The sequence below is a fragment of the Bombyx mori genome, chromosome 7 (genome assembly GCF_030269925.1).
Source record: "Bombyx mori chromosome 7, ASM3026992v2".
NCBI lineage: Eukaryota > Metazoa > Arthropoda > Insecta > Lepidoptera > Bombycidae > Bombyx > Bombyx mori.
In genome coordinates this window covers 3,412,066-3,434,050 of record NC_085113.1, presented here as the reverse complement: position 1 = coordinate 3,434,050, position 21,985 = coordinate 3,412,066, and the positions used below count along the sequence as shown (strand labels likewise).

Here is a 21,985-nt window from a genome sequence, read left to right as displayed (position 1 = left end):
TTAGGAAGCATGCGAATAAAACAAATGTGTCAAATTAAAAAGAATTCCGATGCAGTTTTAATGCAATCAAAAAGCACTGATATGCAATAATTGTAAAATACATTAATAAATATAACACAAATTTACGTTCAGATGTGGATTTGGTTCATTCAAATGCAATGTTATTAGAATGACTCGAAACCAGCGAGATGTGAATTCGATATTTCATTTTTGTTTAATATTAAAAAGAAACAATTTAAATTAGGGTAACCCATACGTTTATTGGCGACCAACGTCTTTATAATCGTCATGGTAACAATGAGGACAAATAACATAATCAATATCACATGAAGACATAACAAAATGTCACAAAAATTAGACTGAGCTGAGGTTTATTGAGATTAATATATTTTTGTTTGCAGTCGGTTAAGACTAAAACAACAGGGAACTAATATCTAGTACAACCTATGATTACATTCTATCACTTTAACAAATATTGTACAGTTTACCCTATTTGTTAAATTGACCTTTTAATCGTTCTGAATTTTTTCGATATTTTCTAAGGTTGAATTTTCTTGTAACATTGCAATACAAATATTGACATAAAAAAATTGAGTTTTTTTAACACAACCAACTGATTTCGAGTCATTTAGTTTGGTTTTAAATAAAACAATAATAATAAACGTTACAATTATTAAACTAACATGATATTCGTGTATTCACAGAACATTTTATTACAGAATTATTTTTTATTTATTTATTATATAAAAACATTTTAAAGGTACATTTGTTTATAAGTAATTTGATGTGACGACAATTTCATAAAATCTGTGTTTGTACAACTCACATAATCTATTTTCAAGGCGAACTTTAGAGCACACACTTTCTTGTACATAATCATTTTCATACATTAAATTCTTCAAGGTAACCTTCCTACATCATTTAATTCGATTTATGCTTAGGAATATTAAACTTAGATACACGTTTACTTAGGAACATAATATGGTGAAATCGGTGATGCGTAACGACAAATAAAATATATTTATATTGTTGTTAGGACTAAAGGAGACCACAGTAAGGCAGTACCGTAATTTAAGAAGCGCAATTTTATTACTAAAATCAGTTCTTACGTCACATCAAAATACTCTAATTTTACAACAAAGTAACGCCGCCATTTTGTTTCTTCCGACTTAACAAAATGGCTGACGTGTACAGTCGGGAAAAATGATAACTTTTATTTTAGAATGAGTTCGTTTTCACATCAGTCAACACTATCTTCAAGTGTTATTTTCGTTAACAATTACTTAGTAAATATAAGTGAGCGTTTAAAACAAAATTGCTAAATAAGGCTTGATCGAAAATTGTATTCGTAATGTGAATGCAAAATTTTCAACCATCAACATATTAATCGGTGTGCTAATTCAATAACAATTTAAAGGAACCATCAAGATTACAAGAAGTAATCTGTGAAACCACATTTTCATCTAGGATATATATATAACAATAATTGTTTACGGTAACAATGAACACTCTTAAAATAAATTATAGTGGTAGCAACACTTGCTTCTTGCAAAAATGACGAACCATCAGAATAACGATTAGTATAAACTTATATATTCCACACAATTATATTATAACAAATTTATATGAGGGAATCCGTACCAGACTAAATTATTCGACATTTTGTAAAAGTAATGTTTAGAAAACATATTGTATGTACTATGTGCATAAACATAAGTTAAATTAATTAAAGTTCATACTACCGTTTAAATGGACTCCTATAGTAGCCGCATGCTTAGGGACGACTGTTGATAACAAAACAAAAAACACTCATGTACCTTTTCAACGGGCATTTTCTTTTATAGTTTAATTATAATATGGTCACTTTTATGATTTTTCCATTAAAAGTTTTCTTGCAAGTAACGCCATAAGTATTAAAATTTCACGAATTCCAATTTATCAAATTTGGCAGATGTATTCCCGATAATACAATAATGCTGTAATAATACAAATTTTATATAAAACTTACATTAAAAAATTTAGCTTAATTTTTTTTTTTGGCTCTTTACCGGATAAAACGTCCCTACCAATCTATTACCAATAAGTTCCGTCATCAAGCCGAACTGCGCTGCGAGCCACTACAGAGTCTCAGAGAGGCGGCAGACCCGTAACGAAATTTATCAATTTACTTCCCGACTGTACCGAAACGTTACAGCTAGTACTACCGTATCTTCGCTTGCCTCTGTTGCCAGAGCACGTACTTAGCGCAGGCCGTGTCTATTATTTGGTTCAAATGTTTCGTTAGAGTCGTCGCCAGGGGCGTCAGGTCACGGAGCATCTTCTCCTGAAGCATAAAAACGAAACGAACGGGCTTGAAACATTGTACAGTCGAAGAGAAAAGTGTTTACCAGGGCGCATAGAGATCGAAAACTTGTATATCGCCAACGCGATGGGTTGAAAGTCGTCGTGGCCTAAAGTATATAACGTCCGGTGCATTCGTATATAACGATGCGTCGGTGTTCGAATCCCGCAGGCGGGTACCAATTTTTCTGATGAAATACATACTTAACAAATGTTCTCGCTTGACGTCCACGGTGAAGGAAACAACATCGTGTAATAAAAATCAAAACCCGCAAAATTATAATTTGCGCAATTACTGGTGGTAGGACCTCTTGTGAGTCCGCACGGACAGGTACCACCACCCTGCCTATTTCTGCCGTGAACCAGTAATGCGTTTCGGTTTGAAGGGCGGGGCAGCCGTTGTAACTATACTGAGACCTTAGAACTCATATCTCAAGTTGGGTAGCGCATTTACGTTGTAGATGTCCATGGACTACAATAACCACTAAACACCAGGTGGGCTGTGAGCTCGGCACCCATCAAATCAAATAAAAAAAAAAAGTATTCAACATAAATGAAAGTACATACTTGTTGAATGTCAAAAAGAACTACCGCCAATTCACAAGAACTAGCCCCCGTCCTGAGAAGAACTGGCAAGAAACTCAGCGGGCATGCCTTTTTTTTTAAATATTAGATTTTTTCTTTTTTAATATTCGATTTTTTTTTTAAATATTCATTTTTACAATGAGTATTATAACGTAACAATTATTACAATATTGAAATGCCCGTAGCGAGCAACTCATTCCCACTTTGTGCTTTATTGCACAGACGTTCTTTAATAGTTTTCTTAAACCTATGTATATGTAGGTTCTGAACATCTAGTGGGATTTTGTTGCGTACAGACGCACTACGCAATCTAAGCAATAATTTAAAAAAAAAAATTGCTACTTCGCGGCAGATTAGGTAATGTATGTAAATGCGTTAATTACTTATCGCCACAAATGTACGTGTTGGAACCGCGCTCACCTCGAAGGGCCTCAGTTTCAAATTCCTAAACCGCAACAGCGCGTCGTAGAACATGGTCGCCCGCGGCGCCGCGTCCTGCTCGTTGGCTGGCGGCGCGCCCGGCTGCGGGAAGCTGCGCCAAAGCTCCCTCGCCAGCTCGCCGCACGACGCGTACAGCCTCTGAAGCTCCGCCTTCACGTCCGCCGGTATTAGTTCTGAAGAGAAATTATATTATTAGATATAATTTATTATGGATTTCTCCACTACTTAATGAATGTTATTATACATATAAACATTCCTCTTCTATCGCTCTATCTATTAAAAAAACCGCATCAAAATCCGTTGCGTAATTTTAAATATTTAAGTATACATAGGGATATAGGGACAGTGAAAGCGACTTTGTTTTATACTATGTAGTAATAGTGACTAGCGGACCCGACAGACGTTGTCCTGTGAATGCACACACATAAATCAATTCAAGTCGATCCCAGCCGTTTAGTTGCAGTATAAATAAGTAGCCTTGTGAATCTAAACCACCCAGGGCGCCAACCAAACGCATACAAGAAAATTCATTAAAATCAATCCAGCCGTTTAAGAGTTTCCCTTTCGCTGAACTCCTAAACGACTGGATCGATTTGAATGATTTTTTTTTATACGTAATACCGCCACCTCCTTTGAGATATGAGTTGTAAGGTCTCAGTATAGTTATAAAGGTTCTAGACAGCAGAGCGTGGACTCACGTGCCATAGAGGCGGCGTGGTGGTGCCGCATGAGCGCGCCGCCCGGACTGAGCTCCCCCAGCGCGCCCACAGCCGCGCCCGCGCTCACCCGCGCCGGCCGCTGGCACTGTTGGCCGCTCGACCACGCCTGACCACAAACATGGTATCATGAGCTGACACTCCACCGAAGCCCATTGACATATTGTTACGCGCTTGTTCGGGATAAATAAAATTCTACCGAATTACAAGTTAACACTGTATTCAACACTTAAAACACTCAACAAACACTTTAAAACTCTCAATTCGTTTCTGCCGCTTCGCTTCAGGTGATCCTTTCGCTGTTTCGCTTCGAGTAGTTCCGATTACTGACTGACTGCGTGCCATCCCTGCATCGCTTTTATAGCCAATACCACATCTCTAGAATTATCGAGAATATTCCACACATCTCTAGTATTGTGTTTCCGCTATCTGACAATAGATGGCGTTGTACTTCTCGAGCATTCTAGGCGCTACTAGATCCTTCGATATTCGTTCGAATATTCGGCGATAGATGGCGTTACCATTGCCGGCGTAACAATATCATTCGACCCACAAAACCAGAACAGTTTATTATTGTATCACCGTGTCAATATGGACAACCAAGGTACCCACCCTTTCTTTTTTTTTCATACCTAAGCTTGCTTTGAGAGGATATGTCAGCGTAATCGGGCGAGTAGGTGAGCTCTCCGGTCTCAAACCGGGAGTGTTGCTAACACTGGCTCCAACAAGAGTCGTGCTTCGCGGTATCTAGTATTTCACACAACCTACTAATTTTACTAGTAATTTTCGGGTAATATATAGATTGTATCTTCATTCTAGAAATCTTTCATTAATATGTTAAATCCATAGCTAGATAGATATCTTAGGATCTGTTCTTTGATTGAACAAAGCACCATTGATTCAGAATTAATTGTCTAGGTCATTTACTTACTTGTATTCAAAATTTTGTTATTTGATTTAAGTAGTAGTCATGGACTATTTTAAAATATAACTTAACCACACTGAGAACAATCAAGAAGCAAAGATCAAAGAATAATAAAGAAACTCAGAGTAACAAATTATCACGCAGATTAGAAAATTTAAAAATATTCAAAATTTCATGTTTAATTCAGTATATTAAGACTAATTGAACTAGAAAAAAACAGCTGGTTTTACAGAGCACAAATTTTAATTCGAACCAATACAATTGGGCAGCAAATGAACAACAATCAAGGGTTTTGAAGAAAAGATTTGAAAGCGCTAAGTTATCGGTGGGGATCCTTTTTTTTATTACATAGTTTTTATTTATTTAATAATTAAAATTAATTCACAGTTTGAATAATATTTAAGGTTTACCTGACATACGGACGCCAAGGCCGACAGCGGCGGCGGGTGGCTCGTCTGAACACTCGTCTGACTTATCTGATACGACGGTCCTAATAAATATCTTTCTACCTGCAAACGAAATTATATATGTTTTTTTATCTTTCAAATAAACTTCATTCCTTTTTTTCACAAGTTCCACTTTTTGTACAAAATATTTATTAATTCTCACAATAAAATGCCTCACAATAATCTCCTCGATTACAAGAACAAGAAGTTATAATCAGCAAACAACAATGCAGAGAGCACTTCGAGCATTCACTTACTCAAAGAATACCAGAGGTAACAAACGATCCATAGGTATATGTATGGCATTACACTATCTATTCTTCTTTTTCTCCACCTTATCCCACTAGGTGGGGTCGGCACAGCTAATTTTTCTCTTCCATTCTCTTCTATCAGCCGTCATCTCAACACTCACTCCTCTCTCTCTCATATCGTCATTCACACACTCCATCCATGTCTTCTTCGGTCGACCTCTTCCCCCTCTACCTTGCACTACCATTTCCATACATCTCCTAGTCACATGCATCTTCTCTCTACACATCACATGTCCATACCACGTTAACCATCCGCTCCTTAATTTGTTGCTTACCGGGGCCACTTTCACACTTCCTCTGATATACTCATTCTTTATCTTGTCCATTCTTGTCACCCCACACATCCATCTCAACATTCGCATCTCTGCCGCATGCACTCCTCTTTCATACTTTACTTTTACAACTTACATTACACTATCTATATTACACTCTCTATTGATGCCATGAATTTCTATGCAGATATGGGATGGTTGATGGCACCAGTTTCTCTCAAGACATGGTCCATGAAAAGCAAATCTTGTGTCTAAAGTATATTGCTTTTAATCAAATCCATCCCATCAAAGACTGCAGTTAGCGTGGTTAATTACCAAAGGATTATTAGTCATAATGCTACAAGTAAATGCAGTAGTTCTTTTTATTGCTTCTATTGTTGAACGAGCTGACTGTCCATTTAATGATAAGGGTTTACCGGAGCCTATAGACATCAATAGCAAATGTAGCAATTCACCTTGAGACACGAATTCCAAGTCTCAGTACAACTACAGCACGACAGAAATAGGCAGGGTGGTGGTACTCTTTTTATTGCTTAGATGGGTGGACGAGCTCACAGCCCACCTGGTGTTAAGTGGTTACTGGAGCCCATAGACATCCACAACGTAAATGCGCCACTCACCTTGAGAATAAGTTCTAAGGTCTCAAGTATAGTTACAACGGCTGCCCCACCCTTCAAACCGAAACGCATTACTGCTTCACGGCAGAAATAGGCAGGGTGGTGGTACCCACCCGCGCTGACTCACAAGAGGTCCTACCACCAGTACCTATCGAACCTATCAGTTCAGAACCTATACCTATCAGCATTTTCGAAGATTTAACCAAATTAACTGATTCTTGTCAATAACACTTTATCTCAGACCCTATTCTTGTGCTTTCTTAGCAAAGCTTACCTTAGACAATTTTAATTCCTGTACATCATCATTTCCCTGGTCTGCAACTAGATCCTCGTAGTGTATCTGCTCTAATATTCGTTTTTTCTTTTCTATCGGTTCTGTACTGTGTTCGGCCGGTCTCTTTGAGACACCATTTGTATCTTTGACACCGTTTTCGATAACTTTATTGTTGTTATTCGATGTTTTACTACTACTGCTATTACTATTATTACTAGAATTTGATTTTTGACTAGCTTTGAGCACCTGTAACATTGAAATGAATATTTTAACTCATTTGTGAATGAAGTGATTGATATTATCGTATACACATAACAAATATACGTAAACTTATATCAAATGCTATTCAAAATACTCTCAAGTAAATCTTACCATAATAGAGTGTTGGTTGAAACGTTTAATCATATTTCTGTGTATAGAATTATTATCAGATCGATCCTTCTCATTGCTAGCTTCTTCTTCAGTCGGTAACAGTGGAACGTGCTCTATGAACTTATTCAAATCAACCTGTAATACACTTTGAATATTTCAATTCAATCAAGGTTTAGCATTTTAACGTCTTAACATAAAAAAATTCTATGAAGTTCATATTTTCTTTTAACGCTTTGCAAATACAAGTACAGACAGTTAAATCAAAATCGAGCTAAAAAGAGACTGAGAAGATACATAAATGCAACCAATTACAATTCAGTCTTGGAAATGCACTCTCCACAGATCTCGCACATTTAGTAGTTTTGCAAACGATGTAATAAATTTTTCGACTTTTTTTTATTCTAAAGTTTAAAACACGGCACACATAATACAGATTTATACATTCTTTACTATACCACATGGAAGTACAATATCCTGGGACATGATGAATGGATCGCTTTCTTCTTACAACTGTTGATTATTTTGGTTCCTTAAACACGTAGCGAAACTAAGGGGCGAAGTTACCCCCAGTTAGTAATAGTGGGAATCAGTTGTTGAATTTGTTTGATTTCAGTTCAATCAACATCCCAACCTGGTTTTCATGAATATTTGAAGATAAAAACATTAAACAGAAATTATTAGAATTATATAATTTTTTATACTAACCGTAAGATCTAGTGTTGTGTGTCTCATTGCTGAAGCAATAGCGTGGTCATCTAATTTAGCACATTCTCCAAATAAATCCTTGCTCGATGACGAAGCTATTCGATCTCTGAAACGCAACACTGAACTTTTGTAGAATCTTGTACTGAAATCTGTTGACTGAATTTAGATTCTAATTTACCCACTTTTGGATATATGCAGAATTTTTATTGTGCCTTCTAGCAATTTTACACTGGGTTTTCTTAATTAATTATTGTTTTTATTACTCAAATAAATAAATAGATGCTCAACATGTAACAGCCATAAGAAAAATATTTTCTTGCGTATTATGGATGCATGAAACACCATGCTGACTTCAATTAGGACCCAGCTCAGTAATTAGTTTGTCATGGTTACTAAGCACTTAACCAAGACGCTACAAAAAAATAGTAGTAATGAGTTATCAACTCACCTGTGAAAATAATGTGATTGAAAGAATTTCGTCCAGAATTCAGCTTCCGTCATTTTATTGGGTACATAATCAATATGTTTCTTTCTGACTGCTGGATATGTTTTGAATATAGCATCTATGATATCTTGAGTTAGATTGTATTTCAAACCATTGCAACCGTCTGTCTGTGGTTGAATATCAGCAAGGAATGCACCTGACACACCTTATGACAAACATAAAAAAGTTTTAGAATATAATTGTAAATTTAGTTTTATTAAGTCTGATTTTGTTAACATTTTCTAAAACACACTAGTAGTTTATTAATGCATTTGTTTCAGGGCTAAAAAAATTTTTTTTTTGTTAAGTCTGTAAGACCTTAATGATAATGCCAGAATAAATATTTAAAACTATATTATTTCTCAACATAATACTTTTCTTAGGATATTTACCAATCTTTAAAAATGATAATGATAATTATGATGTGCTTGTTTGAAACTGTGCAGTTTTCATATAGGTATGTCAAATTACGAATTTTAACAGTTTTAAAAACACAACTTAGAACAAGTAACTATATAATTAATAAACTAATAAAAAAAAACAGGATATTTTTTGTATATGAAATTTGAAAATTATAATATTGGCCAAATGACAAAGCATCAATTTGGATGCAGGTGACAACAGACCAGCCGCACTGGACATCAATTGGAGAGGACTATGTTCTGCATTAGACAGTGGTCATGCTGAGATGAAATAACAAAGCATAAATAAATTTACTCAACACTGGTGGTAGGACCTCTTGTGAGTCCGCGCGGGTAGGTACCACAACTATTTCTGCCGTGAAGCAGTAATGCGTTTCGGTTTGAAGGGTGGGGCAGCCGTTGTAACTATACTGAGATCTTAGAACTTATATCTCAAGGTGGGTGGCGCATTTACGTTGTAGATGTCCATGGGCTCCAGTAACCACTTAACACCAGGTGGACTGTGAGCTCGTGCACCCATCTCAGCTATAAAAAAAAAAAAAAAAACATTTTACATGTATTTCAAGTATGAAAATTTATCACAAAATAGAATAGTACTTTAAATAAACTTACCAGCTTCCTGTTTAATGTTACTAGATTCTGTATACTGTTTCAAAGTAGGAGTATTCCAGTATTCCTCACTATTAATAACTTTAGATATAACTAAATCCTCGTACAAATGTTTTAATGTTGGATGCAATGACAACAATCTGTTAATAAAAAATATAATAATATTATTAAGTAAGGATATTTTAAGTAATACTTATTATGATTTAATATATCTAATAATGAAATAGTGCTTATAGTCCCACAATTAAAATATAATTATATTCAATCTCACTCTCAGTTAAACATTCTCTTTGTTAAAAATTCACAGTAAAACATTACTTTTATTTTATTTCATTATTTTGACTTTAAATAAGTACTGATACTTGTTTTTACAAGCAAGTTATTTATGTAGCAGGTTTTTAAATTGTTAATACCATACTGGTACATAGGACTCTCACAAGTTGTCTTAATTACTAGTTAAGTTAAATCTTATATTTATTTAATAAGCATTTTACTGATTAGGTAACAAATATAATTTACTTTTTACTATGACGATTCCATTAATTAGTAAATTAATAATAAATTTGACTCACTTAGATTTCATTTCTAGTTCACCATCAATCTGTCTTTTGAACTTTGGTAAAAGGTTTTGTAGTAATACCATCACTTGATCTCTGTCTTTGGCCTGAGCCTCTGGGCCACCCGGGTTAACAAAGTGAAATGTAGAACATGTGCCATCATGTAAAACCACTTGAAGCTGTATTTTAGCCTTGCCAGCTGGTGAAATTTTTTGTGCTAAAATTGTAAAAAAATTATGTTATTTTTAATTGATCACAAGTTAATTATTATGTTTACCCTAACTTTATTTCTACTAACTAAATTTTAGAAGTCGTCGTGGCCTAAAGGATAAGACGTCCGGTGCATTCGTGTTGAAGCGATGCACCGGTGTTCGAATCCCGCAGGCGGGTACCAATTTTTCTAATGAAATATGTACTCAACAAATGTTCACGATTGACTTCCACGGTGAAGGAATAACATCGTGTAATAAAAATCAAACCCGCAAAATTATAATTTGCGTAATTACTGGTGGTAGGACCTCTTCTGAGTCCGCGCGGATAGGTACCACCGCCCTGCTTATTTCTGCCGTGAAGCAGTAATGCGTTTCGGTTTGAAGGGTGGGGTAGCCGTTGTAACTATACTGAGACTTTAGAATTTGTATCTCAAGGTGGGTGGCGCGTCTACGTTGTAGATGTCTATGGGCTCCAGTAACCACTTAACATCAGGTGGGCTGTGAGCTCGTCCACCCATCTAAGCAATAAAAAAAAAAAAAAAAAAAAAAAAAAATAACTGTGAACTAAAAATGTATTGTACTAATTTTAATTCAAAATCATTTAGTTCTAGTTGGGTAGCATTACACATACTTATTTAAAACAAGGTTTATTATGGTACCCTACTTGTACGACTAAGTAACAAAAGTTAAGGCAGTAATGGTTACTTTCTGGTATTAAGATACTTTGACCTAATGATGGTTATGACGATATCTCAATGTACTTAATTTTAAAAGGTTTGTGTCTGCAACAAAGTATTTACCAACATAAGCAATAAGCATAAGATGCATTAACAGGTGCTTCATTTTGAAGTTGTAATAATTGAACATTTTGCCTTAAAAATACTTACTTTTGATATCAGCATATTTATGAGATACTGCGACTGTGTCTCTGTGTTCCAACATCCATGCTAATCTTTGATTCATTACATACAGTGTCCCGTCTCCCTTCTTATAGCGTACGCAATTCACGCTGAGCAAAACATCTTCGGATGATGTTGTCATGTTTAATTCTTCACAAATTTAAATTTAATTTATATTTGAACCACCAAATTTTCAGAGTTCAAAAACCCTGACTTCCGAACTTGTCCTAACAGGATGAAATTACCTTGACACTTGTCGGTTTTGTTGAATTCAAGGTCTCCTACATTTCTCCTCTAAAGCATGTACTGTCTATCGTAGTATATTGTTTTAATTAAGGTGCGTATCAAGACGAAGAAACATTGAAAATAATTCAACCAAGCATTCTAATACAAATTTTACGACCATTAACATGTCTAGATTTGACAAACTGCTGTTCTCTTTTTTTATTTCGATTCAAAGAAAATTTACAGCACTGGTTCAACATCGTTTGGCCGCTACAACAGAGACCTCTGTACAGACGTTATGCAGTCAATAGACGTTCATTTAGATCGTGTTGACCACAATTTTTGCAATCATTAAACGCATGATCGTTTTTAAATCGTTTGAGTCGTCGTGGCCTAAAGGATAAGACGTCCGGTGCATTCGTGTTGAGCGATGTACCGATGTTCGAATCCCACAGGCGTGTACCAATTTTTCTAATGAAATACGTACATAAGAAATTTTCACGATTGACTTCCACGGTGAAGGAATAACATCGTGTAATAAAAATCAAATCCCGCAAAACTATAATTTGCGCAATTACTGATGGTAGGACCCCTTGTGAGTCTACACGGGCAGGTACCACCACCCTGCCTATTTCTGCCGTGAAGCAGTAATGCGTTTTGGTTCGGCGTTCGAAGAATGTGGCAACTGTTGTAACTATACTTTACTATACTGAGATCTGAGAACTCATATCTCAAGGTGGGTGGTGGCATTTACGTTGTAGATGTTGTCTGAAGGTCACCACCAATCCCCATCAATGTTTCCATAATTAACTATACATTAAACATGCATGTAATCAAAATTATCTTTCAATATCGGTTTCCGACATAGAGTTGGATCGACCCATATCTATCCGTGGGTGTCATAAAAGACAAATTTCGGACTTCTTCTGACTATGTTGGGAATACTATGCTGTCGTTGACATAACAATAGCGTTTCCAGCATCGTAAAACTCATGCCAAATCCCTATACAGCATAATAAAAGGACACACTGCGCTGACCTCATATAATGTGGAATAAGGGCAAGAAAAAGAAGAGACATTAGTTTTCTGGAATATCTTTTTTTTTTTTTATGATTGAAAGTTTACTGGTGGCCCGAAGGCCTTTCCAGTTTCACCAGGACAGGTGGGCGAGCAAAGGTTCAGCCAAGAGGGGTGGGATTTGCTAACAACTGCCCGAGCGCCTCCGAAGGAGACCTAACAACTCAAGAGCAATTGTTTCGCGAATGAATCTACTACCGGATCGGAATCGCGACCCGCTGAGAAGATCCGGCGAGAAACTCAGCGGGCTGATGCATGGGTTAGGTTGCACGTCGACCTCTTTGTCGAGTTCGACGAGTACGGTTACCGGGGTCCCTAAGCCTGCCCCTAGTATTAGAGCTGAAGGCATCTAATGCAAAGGTTATTGGATCTGATGGATCCGTAAGGACGTGTCTAGGGCGTCGACGGTGACTGGCTCCTGCATGATCAGGATTCGGGGAGTAGTCAACGGCGGCTACGATAAGGCGATTATCATGACGCATAGCCTTATCGAAGTATCGTTCCGACGCTGACTTCATGTATTTCCGAATTGATTCGAGGCCCAGGTCGTCGTGTAGGTCAACGTTCCTCACGAACCACGGAGCCCCGACAGCTAACCTGCAAAAGCGGGATTGTAGGGATTGGAGGGTGTCTATGTGTGTGCGGGCCGCGTGAGCGAACACCACACTCGCGTAAGTCATGACGGGCCTTATGCAAGTTTTGTAAAGTGTCACCTTGTTCCGAAGGGACATTTTACTCCGCTTACAGATCATGGGGTAGAGTCTACCGAGAATAAACGCGGCACGGTCACGGACTGATTTTATATGCGGGCGGAATGTCATCGATGCATCCAGGGTAACGCCCAGGTACTTGACCTTCCTGGCCCAGGGTATGGGTTGTCTAAAGAGAGTAATCGGGGGTGTGAGATTCCTCCTCCTAATCCGGGAGGAAATCCGTGTGGAGCTTCCCCTCTGAAATAGCACCGCTGTACTTTTCGCTGGGTTGATGTCTATGCGCCATTTTCGGAACCACTGTACTAGGGCTAGGGCTGCGCTCTGAAGCTTCTTTGCGATTAGGGACTTATTTCTACTAGAATAGTAAACAGTCGTGTCGTCGGCGAATAAAGCTAAATGGGTCGGCGGCGACCGGGGAATATCGTTGACGAATAAGCTAAATAGGAGGGGTGAGAGGACAGAGCCTTGCGGGACTCCAGCTGTGAGAGGTCGTGGGGAGGAGCGGGTTCCCTCGACTCGATATCGAAAAGAGCGGTTTGACAAGAAGTCCCGTATGATGAGCACGAGACTATCCGGCACGCCCATGTTGAATAGTTTGAAATCTGGAATATCTGTGTTAAAGATCACCCAAGCTTAACCGATTATGAGGATTACGGTAGCTTAATTTTTTTTTAATTATTTATTTGATTTAAACAAAAATAAACTAATTGAAAGGAAATGAATTAAAAAGAAACTATAAATAAAACATCTTTGAATAAAGTCGCAAAGCAAATGCTCCCTGTAATCAATTTTAGTCTATCACTAGTATCATTGAACGCTGCCATAAGAAGACCGCCATTTGTTTATTTTCAAATAGCAACACTCGACATTGACAACCCAAAATGCAATCATGGCGCACGGGGTACTGTGTTTTTAGAATGCTGAGAAGTTTTTACGTAAACACTTCGTTAATTTATATTGCCATCGATTTGTGTGTTTTTATAAATTACCCTTGACTTTATATAATCATAGTTAAGCATACATGTATGTACAAAACTTGAGAATTTCAGCAGTTCAGAACCACGTCTCTGTACTACTGGACACTTGCAGGTATAAAAATCACGAGTTTCCTTGTTTTACCACTTTGACGGCTTGTAATATGATTCTCTGTGATCGAAAATGCTTGTACAGCATTTCTTCGCTTCGACGCCATTTGAATTATGCTGATTTATGTTTATAATACCGATATAAACATTTGTTCCAGATAACGTTGTTGGTGTCATAATGTCAGAGGCGTACGCCCGCGAGATACTACGGAGGAATGTTGCGCAAATATGCCAAACTATAGGATGGAACGGCATAAACTCAACGCCACTTGACATTTTGGTACATGTACTGGAGAAATATATCAAAACCCTTGGCATCCAAGCCAGTAGGCATGCTGAACAATTTAATAGGACTGAACCAAATTTACATGACTTAGGATTAGTATTCCGTGACCTTAATGTGAATTTGCCGGAGCTTGCTGAATATGTGCGTTGTGTACCTCCTGTTCCACCTCCAGTAAACTCTGTTAAATTCCCAAAACCGAAAGAATCGAACTTAAACTTCTTAAAACCAGGAAGTCATGAAGTTGTCACAAGGCCCATGCACGTGCATGAGCATCTGCCTCCTATGTATCCAGAGAAAGAGAGAGACACACCGGCTGTTGCAGGCACTATTGAAATACATCAAAATGGTATTGATAATGTCACTAGCAATAATACCATATGTACAAGTCCAGAAATATCTGTCACAGACAGTCCTGAGAAATCAAAGGAAATTTTTAAGAGACCAATTGATCCTGTTTCTTTACCTAATAGTAAAAGGCCACGGTTACGCTTAGAGGAAGAGGAGAGAACGAGAGAAATAAGTAGTGTGATGATGACCATGTCTGGTTTTCTGTCACCAGCCCGTGAAGGTAAACTTCCCGAAGCCCGTCCTCCTACAATTATAGCAGAAAAGCACTTTGAAAAGCACAAAGTTAATTCTCATACAAATGTAACTAAACCTCCAATTTTAGAAAAAGTTGATAAGAAATCTAAGAAAAATAAATTACCTAATGGTAAAATTATGAAGAGTAAAAGAAAAGATAAACATAAGAGTGAAAGTGGTAAAAATAAGGACAGTAATAAATTAAATAAATTTCCTCCTGGTTATCCTGTAAAAAGTAAGGATGTGCAGCCCAGACACCATAATCATATAACTATGCCAGCGCCTGAAGCTGCCCCTCCACCTCCTCCTTCAAGAGCAAAGATGGCACCTCCTCCTGCACTGGTGCCTATTCCAGAGCCAGTAAAACCTGTCATAAAACAGGAACCATTGGATCCTCCGTCACCAATATCCAGAAGGCTTTCTGTTGAAGATGCAATACCGGTCCCTAGAAAAATTCCAATCTCATTATCTCCTCTAGTATCTAATTCCATCACCACACCTAAACAGCAGTCTATGAGTAATTCTCTCATTCCTCACACTGAAATAAAGAGAGAAGTTTTAGATGAAGATGAGAAATTGGCCTCTCAACCTGATAAATCAAAGATTAATATATTTAAGAGAATAACGAACAAATCAAAAGAAGATAAGACTACTCCAGAGGTTGTAAATGATAAAGTAAATCTTGATGCTACTATTTCAAGGTTGCAAAATGCATCACATCAAAATTCAGTTCATAAGTCAAATGAAAATGCAAGAATGAAATCTGAAGTGATAGACCAAATTGTGAACAATAATGACGATAGTGCTGTAGATTTGTCTAAAGTGATGGATTTAAGAAGTAATGAAGTGATTAATATTGATGAGGATTCTTTGGACAGAAACCCTACACCACAGCAAAGACAACTACTGGAATCTAAACCTAATATATCAATCAACAAGTCCTTACAAACCCCTTTTCCCAAAGATCTACCGAGTGTTAGTCCTAAAGTTAAAAAAGAGAAAAAACACAAAGACAAGAAAGATAAAGCAGCAAAATTAGAAGCTAAATTGTTGAAGAAGCAACAACAACAATTAGCCTATGAAATGGCACAAGCTGAAAAGCAAAGTATGAAATTGGCTGGAATGAAACAACATAAAATCAGTAGACAGAAAAATGAATCAAAATTGCCACAAATGCCAGCTGGTTTTCCATTTTTTCATACAATGCCACCTGGAAGAGGTCTTATGCCCGGCCCTGGTCTCATCCCGAACCCTGGATTGATACCAGGAAGTGAATTCTTCACTGGTCTAGCAAACAATCCAGCACTAAGAGGTATGCCACCCTGTAATTTATTAAACAATCCATTTGCTTTGGGAACCAGTGGTCCTGGTCTCATTCCTGGTCCTAGTTTCTTACCTGGAGGCTTGAATTCTCCTCTGATGCCTATGGGAAATTTTGCCCAATCATCGAGATCTTCTTCCGTTAAAATACCACCAATGCTCCGTCGACCGAGTTTGGAGGTAATAGCAGTAGAAAATGATGAGGACAGAGGTATTCATAAGTCTTCAATGAATCGTGAAAAGGACCGCCACGATAAGCACAAATCTCAGACCATTCCAAATATATTACAGAAACACAAGTCTAAGTCGCATAAGGATCACAAGGCTAATTTGTTCAAAATGCCTCTTGTACAACCAGACATAACAATTGAACTGAATCCTCCGAAATCAGAAGGTATTAGACATCATGAGCCACCCCGGGATGCACTCAATCAAGCTCGTGTGTCTGCTCCAGCCAGGCCTGTAGGACCTACGCCACCAATACCTCCACGTGTGCCTATCTCCAAGCCTGATCCTGAATCTGAACCGGTAAGGGAAATGCCTCCCGTCAGGATGGCTACACCGGATTCTATTCTAGAAAAAGACACCGAAAACACAGATAAAAAGAAGGATAAATCCCATAAAAAAGAAAAGAAAGACAAAGATGGTGTAAAAATTAAAAAGAAGAAAGATAAAAAGGACAAAAACAAAGATAAGTCTGAGAAAAAGCGCGATAAAGAAGAAAAACAAGAATTAAAAGATAAAATAAAAAAAGAAAAGAAAGAGAAGAAAAAAGATAAAATTGGCGATGGTCTTGTTCCGAAATTGACGTTGAAAATAAGTTCTTCAAATTCTAATTCACCTATGCCACCAAGCTCGCCCGATACTTTCAAATTAAATATAAAACCTGTAGTGAAGAAAGAAGAAGAGGACAGTCCAGTAAAAGACGAACCTTTGTCCAGGGAGCACAGTCGTTCGCCTGAGTTAGCTCAGATTTCGGCTCTCGTTACTAGACCACCCAAACAAAAACATTCTAAACACAATCACCTCGCAGACGGAGAGCCTCAGCCCTCGCCGCCCCCCTCGGGCAGCTCACCGCCCGAGAAGGGCACGCCCTCGAGTCATTCGAAATACAAAAGGATATTGTTCAAGCCGTTGGCGAAGAAGGGCCACGAGCACTTTGAAGACGAAATCGCAACGTTGTCTGAGGAACCGGCCGTGGCGCCGGCACCCGCCCCCGCCCCGCCCCCCGACACTAAGCTCGAACCCCTCCCTACCCCTTATTATGTTGATGAACAGGGCAACAAAATATGGGTTTGTCCGGCGTGCGGCAGACCGGACAACGGTTCGCCGATGATCGGCTGCGACGGATGCGATGGCTGGTACCACTGGGTGTGCGTGGGCATCACGGAGGAGCCGGGCGCCACGGAGGACTGGTTCTGCAAGTCGTGTATCGCGAAGCGCGCCGCGATGGCGCTCGCCGGCGTCACTTCCGGCAAGAAAAGAGGCCGGAAACCCAAAGGGGAAAAAATCAGAGACTGTCATTAATACGGACCTTATGTTGTTACTGAGATTAGTTTTAATATCCTTTCGATAGGCAAGAGTGAATGGATGAGAGTTGTTAATGGATTAATTGTTGAATAATATCACGAAGAAAAATGTTTTCATCATTTATAATGTTATATCATAGGCTCGATTAAGTATAGATAATAATTGAATATTGACATAAAATGTTGAACATAAAATATAGTGTAGTTACTTGTAATAATTTTACCAATAATTCTAAATATTTTGTTACGATTTCTCGTTTATTTTCTTTCGCTCGGTTAGATCAAGATTAACTTACGCGAGCGCGTTATACACATCTCGCGTGTAGGTATGTATACATAGATGATAATATAAGATTCTTTTTATATTGTACAAAAACTGAATTTACTTAAGAAATTGGTGATGTATAAAGTAATGTAGTGAATATTTAATAAACAGAAGAAGGCTGGATGCATTTTCAGCTGATATTTGAATATTTTCATATTATGATTTTAATATAACCCTGTTTATTTCTGTTGTTTTACTTTCGTTTTGTACAAGGCAAGGACGATCGTGTGATTTTGGCGCCAAAACAAATTCGTTATCCAGTGCGGATACTTCACACGGCTTGCTTACTTGCGACATCTGGCTGAAGGGAGGGGGGCCAATGTATTTGTTTTATTTCAGCCATGGCCAATTAAATGTATTGGTTCTCGTAATGTAGTACATTATTTAAACCCATAATCACGGTTTTGTGTACGGTAAGACGTTCGGGGTATGGGAACGCAAAAATTGCAAATGATAATTCCGAACTTCTGTGTGATTATTATAACGAGGCCTGATGTGATCTTTGCTGTGTGGTCTTGTAATTTAATTTATTAAACAATCTAAACCCTTTTATTCTTTCGTCCACAATTCACCTACCATATTGTCAAAGATATGTATGAAATATAAAATTTGAGTCAACTTTTTTGAAGTTTACTTTTTCTAAATTATTTATGTATTTTAACGTGTTTGATGAAGCTGAGTCAAAATATTTATCGACTGGGCAATTTGTAACCTTCAATTTACTTGTGGGCTCATTCAGTGTGTGAAGAAGAGATTCATATTTTGTAGTGGAATTTGTATTTGTCTTTTACGTGTTGAAATGTTGAAATTATAGTATAATTTTCAGTTCTTGCATGGTTTCTAACTTAATATCATCAACGAACAGTGACTCAAGTTGCTTCAACACATTTGGTCATTTTGTATATTTGCGGCAGTCGCTTAGAGGCTTGACCAGTGAGCTCAGTGCGAGTTTCTAAAGTTCTCGACCGCGTAAAAGTTAACTCAAATATGTATGAAGCTGGAACAGCGCCCCTAGCGGCAAACGTATGGGGCACGAGAAGTTAAGAAACTTACTAAGCATAATGATCCAACCGTGACAAAAATGTATCTAAAACATTCTATACATATTGAAATTATAATATATTATGCTCTTGGTTCTTTGTATGTAAACTTTTAACAGTTATGAAAAAGTACAAAAACACGCTATTTATTTATTTAATTGTAACATGTTCTATTAACGTTTTGTGAGTCAATCCGCGGAATCATCTCTTTCACATTTCTACCTCCATACGTAATAGCCTGTGATCACCTCAGTGTGCTTAGTGCGAGTTTTTTAACGTTCTCGATAGCGTAAAAGTTACCTCGTATTTGTACGGAACGGGAACGTTTGCGTACGTTTGCCGCTAGGGGCGCTGTTCCAACTGCACACGGCTTCACTTTTACGCTATCGAGAACGTTAAAAAACTCGCACTAAGCACACTGATAACGTCTTAAGGTCCCTACTACTTTGACAAAGCAGTCCGACACGATAACACGGCAACGCAAAGACGTCCTCACCCGAAACATGTCTTGTTAAATCATCTGAATCCACTCACCGTGCTTTTAGGCCCCTCAAGCAACGTCCTCGTCGGAATCGATCATTACGACGAAGAGTTCGACGAGCGAATTAGCCCAGATACAACCCACTGAGTTTCTCGCCGGACCTTCTCATTTGGTCGCGATTCCGATCCGATCTTGATAGAGGTAGCACTAGCAAATTCTCTCAGGTTAAGTCCTCGAACTCCTAGCTTTTGTCTACCTATCTGCCATTGGCTTATTCTGGCTTCCCTATAACTCGTGGGCGAGTTCACAGGACTCAGCCTGAAATACTGCAAGACAACGTGACTTAATCTGTTCCGCAAGTCGATCCCATAGGTTTGTGAACAATTTTTACGATCGTTAACATTAGTACATTGCAACATTGTCTAAGACTTCCGGGACCGGGTAGTTTCTCGTATTATCAACATGTACATTTCTGATACCACCGTCCTGTGCTTTTCGTTTTATTTTATTTTTACAGCTCTATAGATGCGAATGCTCACGGCTCTTTTAGTGTTGAGGATAGCGTAGTGCATACACATCATATAAGTACCACCCACTCGCAAATGATCTCCGCTCACTCATTTAGAACAGCACGTCTAATACCAAAACTTTTTTTTTTGTAAAAGACTATATTCATATAGTTCAATTACAAATATTAGGTATTTTTCACGACACGCATTGTTTCTCTAGAAATCTTCGGGACTAGCAACTAGATGGCGCTGCAGTCGAATTTGGCTCATAAAACAATGTTGGTAGTGAATTGCAACACTAATATGTGAAATGAACTCAAATTTCCAACTTAACTAATCGCTTTAATACAATGTTTTACTGGTAGGACGTATTGTAAGCCCATTAAGACAGTTACCACTTTAATGCCTACATTTGCCACTTGGTTGCCACGAAGCAACCAAGCGTTCCGCTTTGAAAGATGAGACAGATAAAATACAGCTTTTTTTTCTTAACTATGCAGATAGAATCGAATCGAATTCCCAGAATCTACCACCAGATCGGAAACGCGACCCACTGAGCAGATCCGGCGAGAAACTCTGTGGGCTGTGTCTATGGGTTAATTTATTAGTCGAGCCCTTCGTCGCAAGCGACGGGTTCGGCGAGGACGGTGACTGGTGCTTGAGGTACCTAAAAGCACCGTTAATGGATCGGGAAGATCCGTAATAACGTGATTAGGGTGACGTTGACTGTTTACCATTCGGTCCATTGGATCGGGTATGTAATTTCCGGCGGCCACATGAAGGTTTTCGTGTCGCGCCGCCTTCTCAAAGTGGCACTGGTGCCGACTGAAGATACCTACCTATTGTTGGAGTCAAGCTCCAGATCATCATGGAGATCCACGTTCCTCATGAACCATGGTGCTCCGACGGCTATCCTGCAAAATCAGGATTGAATGACTTGAAAGGGTTTCAAATTAGTGCGGGCCGCTTGAGCGAACCCTACACTTGCATAGGTTATGACAAGTTTGGTAAAATGTCACCTTATTACGAAGGGGCAATTTACTTCGTTTGCAAATCATCGGATAGACATTTCACAAGCAATACTCCGTCATTTAAGTAGTAATTAAATTAAGTATAGTAACCGGCAAACTTCTTGAGCAAATGACCTTGACTGCGCAGAACCGAATTTTAGATCACTTTGGTGGTGAGGGTGAGGCGCGACGGCAGGGGAAATCGTATCGAGCGCGTTATTGGTAGATCAGTCGAACCTTGCGTCCCGCACCGCGCCCTCTTTCCGCTTGCTCCCAAAAGTACGCTTGCGTACAGTGAAAAGTCTATCGTTATTAATTGTTAAGTTATTTGTTATAATTGCTTGTTGACTTTGTTGCCATTTCTATATGTTGAGTGTTTGTTGATTTTTTATAAAAAATACACTATGCCGCGACAAACTGGTGTAGTAATCAAAAGAAAGGGTAGAAAAATTGTGTACGACGTATATTGCTTCATTTTAAAACAGGAGAAGGATGATGATGGTCAAGATTATGATAACGAAAAAAAAATTACAAGTACCAGCTTCGCTTCAACTGAACGAAGACCTGGCAACAGCTCTAGTTTTGACTTAATAGAAGGAATATCTATTTTACCCCA

At 38.2% G+C, this 21,985-nt stretch overlaps 2 protein-coding genes across 3 annotated transcripts; one reads left to right on the top strand and one right to left on the bottom strand.

The window, feature by feature from the left end:
- Positions 1-29: 29 nt before the first annotated feature.
- On the bottom strand, positions 30-11,686 carry LOC101745944 (general transcription factor IIH subunit 1). Of its 2 annotated transcripts, XM_004923255.5 has the most exons (11): positions 11,176-11,686; positions 10,092-10,293; positions 9,523-9,659; positions 8,453-8,654; positions 8,005-8,110; positions 7,300-7,434; positions 6,928-7,173; positions 5,418-5,516; positions 4,065-4,191; positions 3,346-3,539; positions 30-2,323 (listed from the first exon to the last, which is right to left on the bottom strand). In XM_004923255.5, exons 1-11 carry the CDS (start codon positions 11,327-11,329, stop codon positions 2,201-2,203), a joined length of 1,725 nt encoding a protein of 574 aa, XP_004923312.2. In that variant the 5' UTR covers positions 11,330-11,686; the 3' UTR covers positions 30-2,200. The 2 variants fall into 2 exon arrangements, with proteins under 2 accessions (XP_004923312.2, XP_062525334.1); XM_062669350.1 differs by lacking the exon at positions 30-2,323 and having other exon boundaries at positions 3,401-3,539; positions 4,069-4,191.
- Positions 11,687-14,005: 2,319 nt separating this feature from the next.
- Positions 14,006-18,947, top strand: LOC101745654 (transcription initiation factor TFIID subunit 3). Its single transcript, XM_004923253.4, has 2 exons — positions 14,006-14,291; positions 14,446-18,947. Exon 2 carries the CDS (start codon positions 14,466-14,468, stop codon positions 18,000-18,002), a length of 3,537 nt encoding a protein of 1,178 aa, XP_004923310.2. The 5' UTR covers positions 14,006-14,291; positions 14,446-14,465; the 3' UTR covers positions 18,003-18,947.
- Positions 18,948-21,985: the final 3,038 nt, after the last annotated feature.

Bases quoted from the DNA above. Each gene is read 5' to 3' on its own strand.
- LOC101745654 (XM_004923253.4), top strand. From the start codon at position 14,466: ATGTCAGAGGCGTACGCCCGCGAGATACTACGGAGGAATGTTGCGCAA.
- LOC101745944 (XM_004923255.5), bottom strand. From the start codon at position 11,329: ATGACAACATCATCCGAAGATGTTTTGCTCAGCGTGAATTGCGTACGC. The intron at 7,174-7,299 runs GTAAGATTTACT...TCAATGTTACAG, and splicing joins TCAACCAACACTCTATTATG to GTGCTCAAAGCTAGTCAAAA. The intron at 5,517-6,927 runs GTAAGCTTTGCT...TTTCGTTTGCAG, and splicing joins AGGAATTAAAATTGTCTAAG to GTAGAAAGATATTTATTAGG.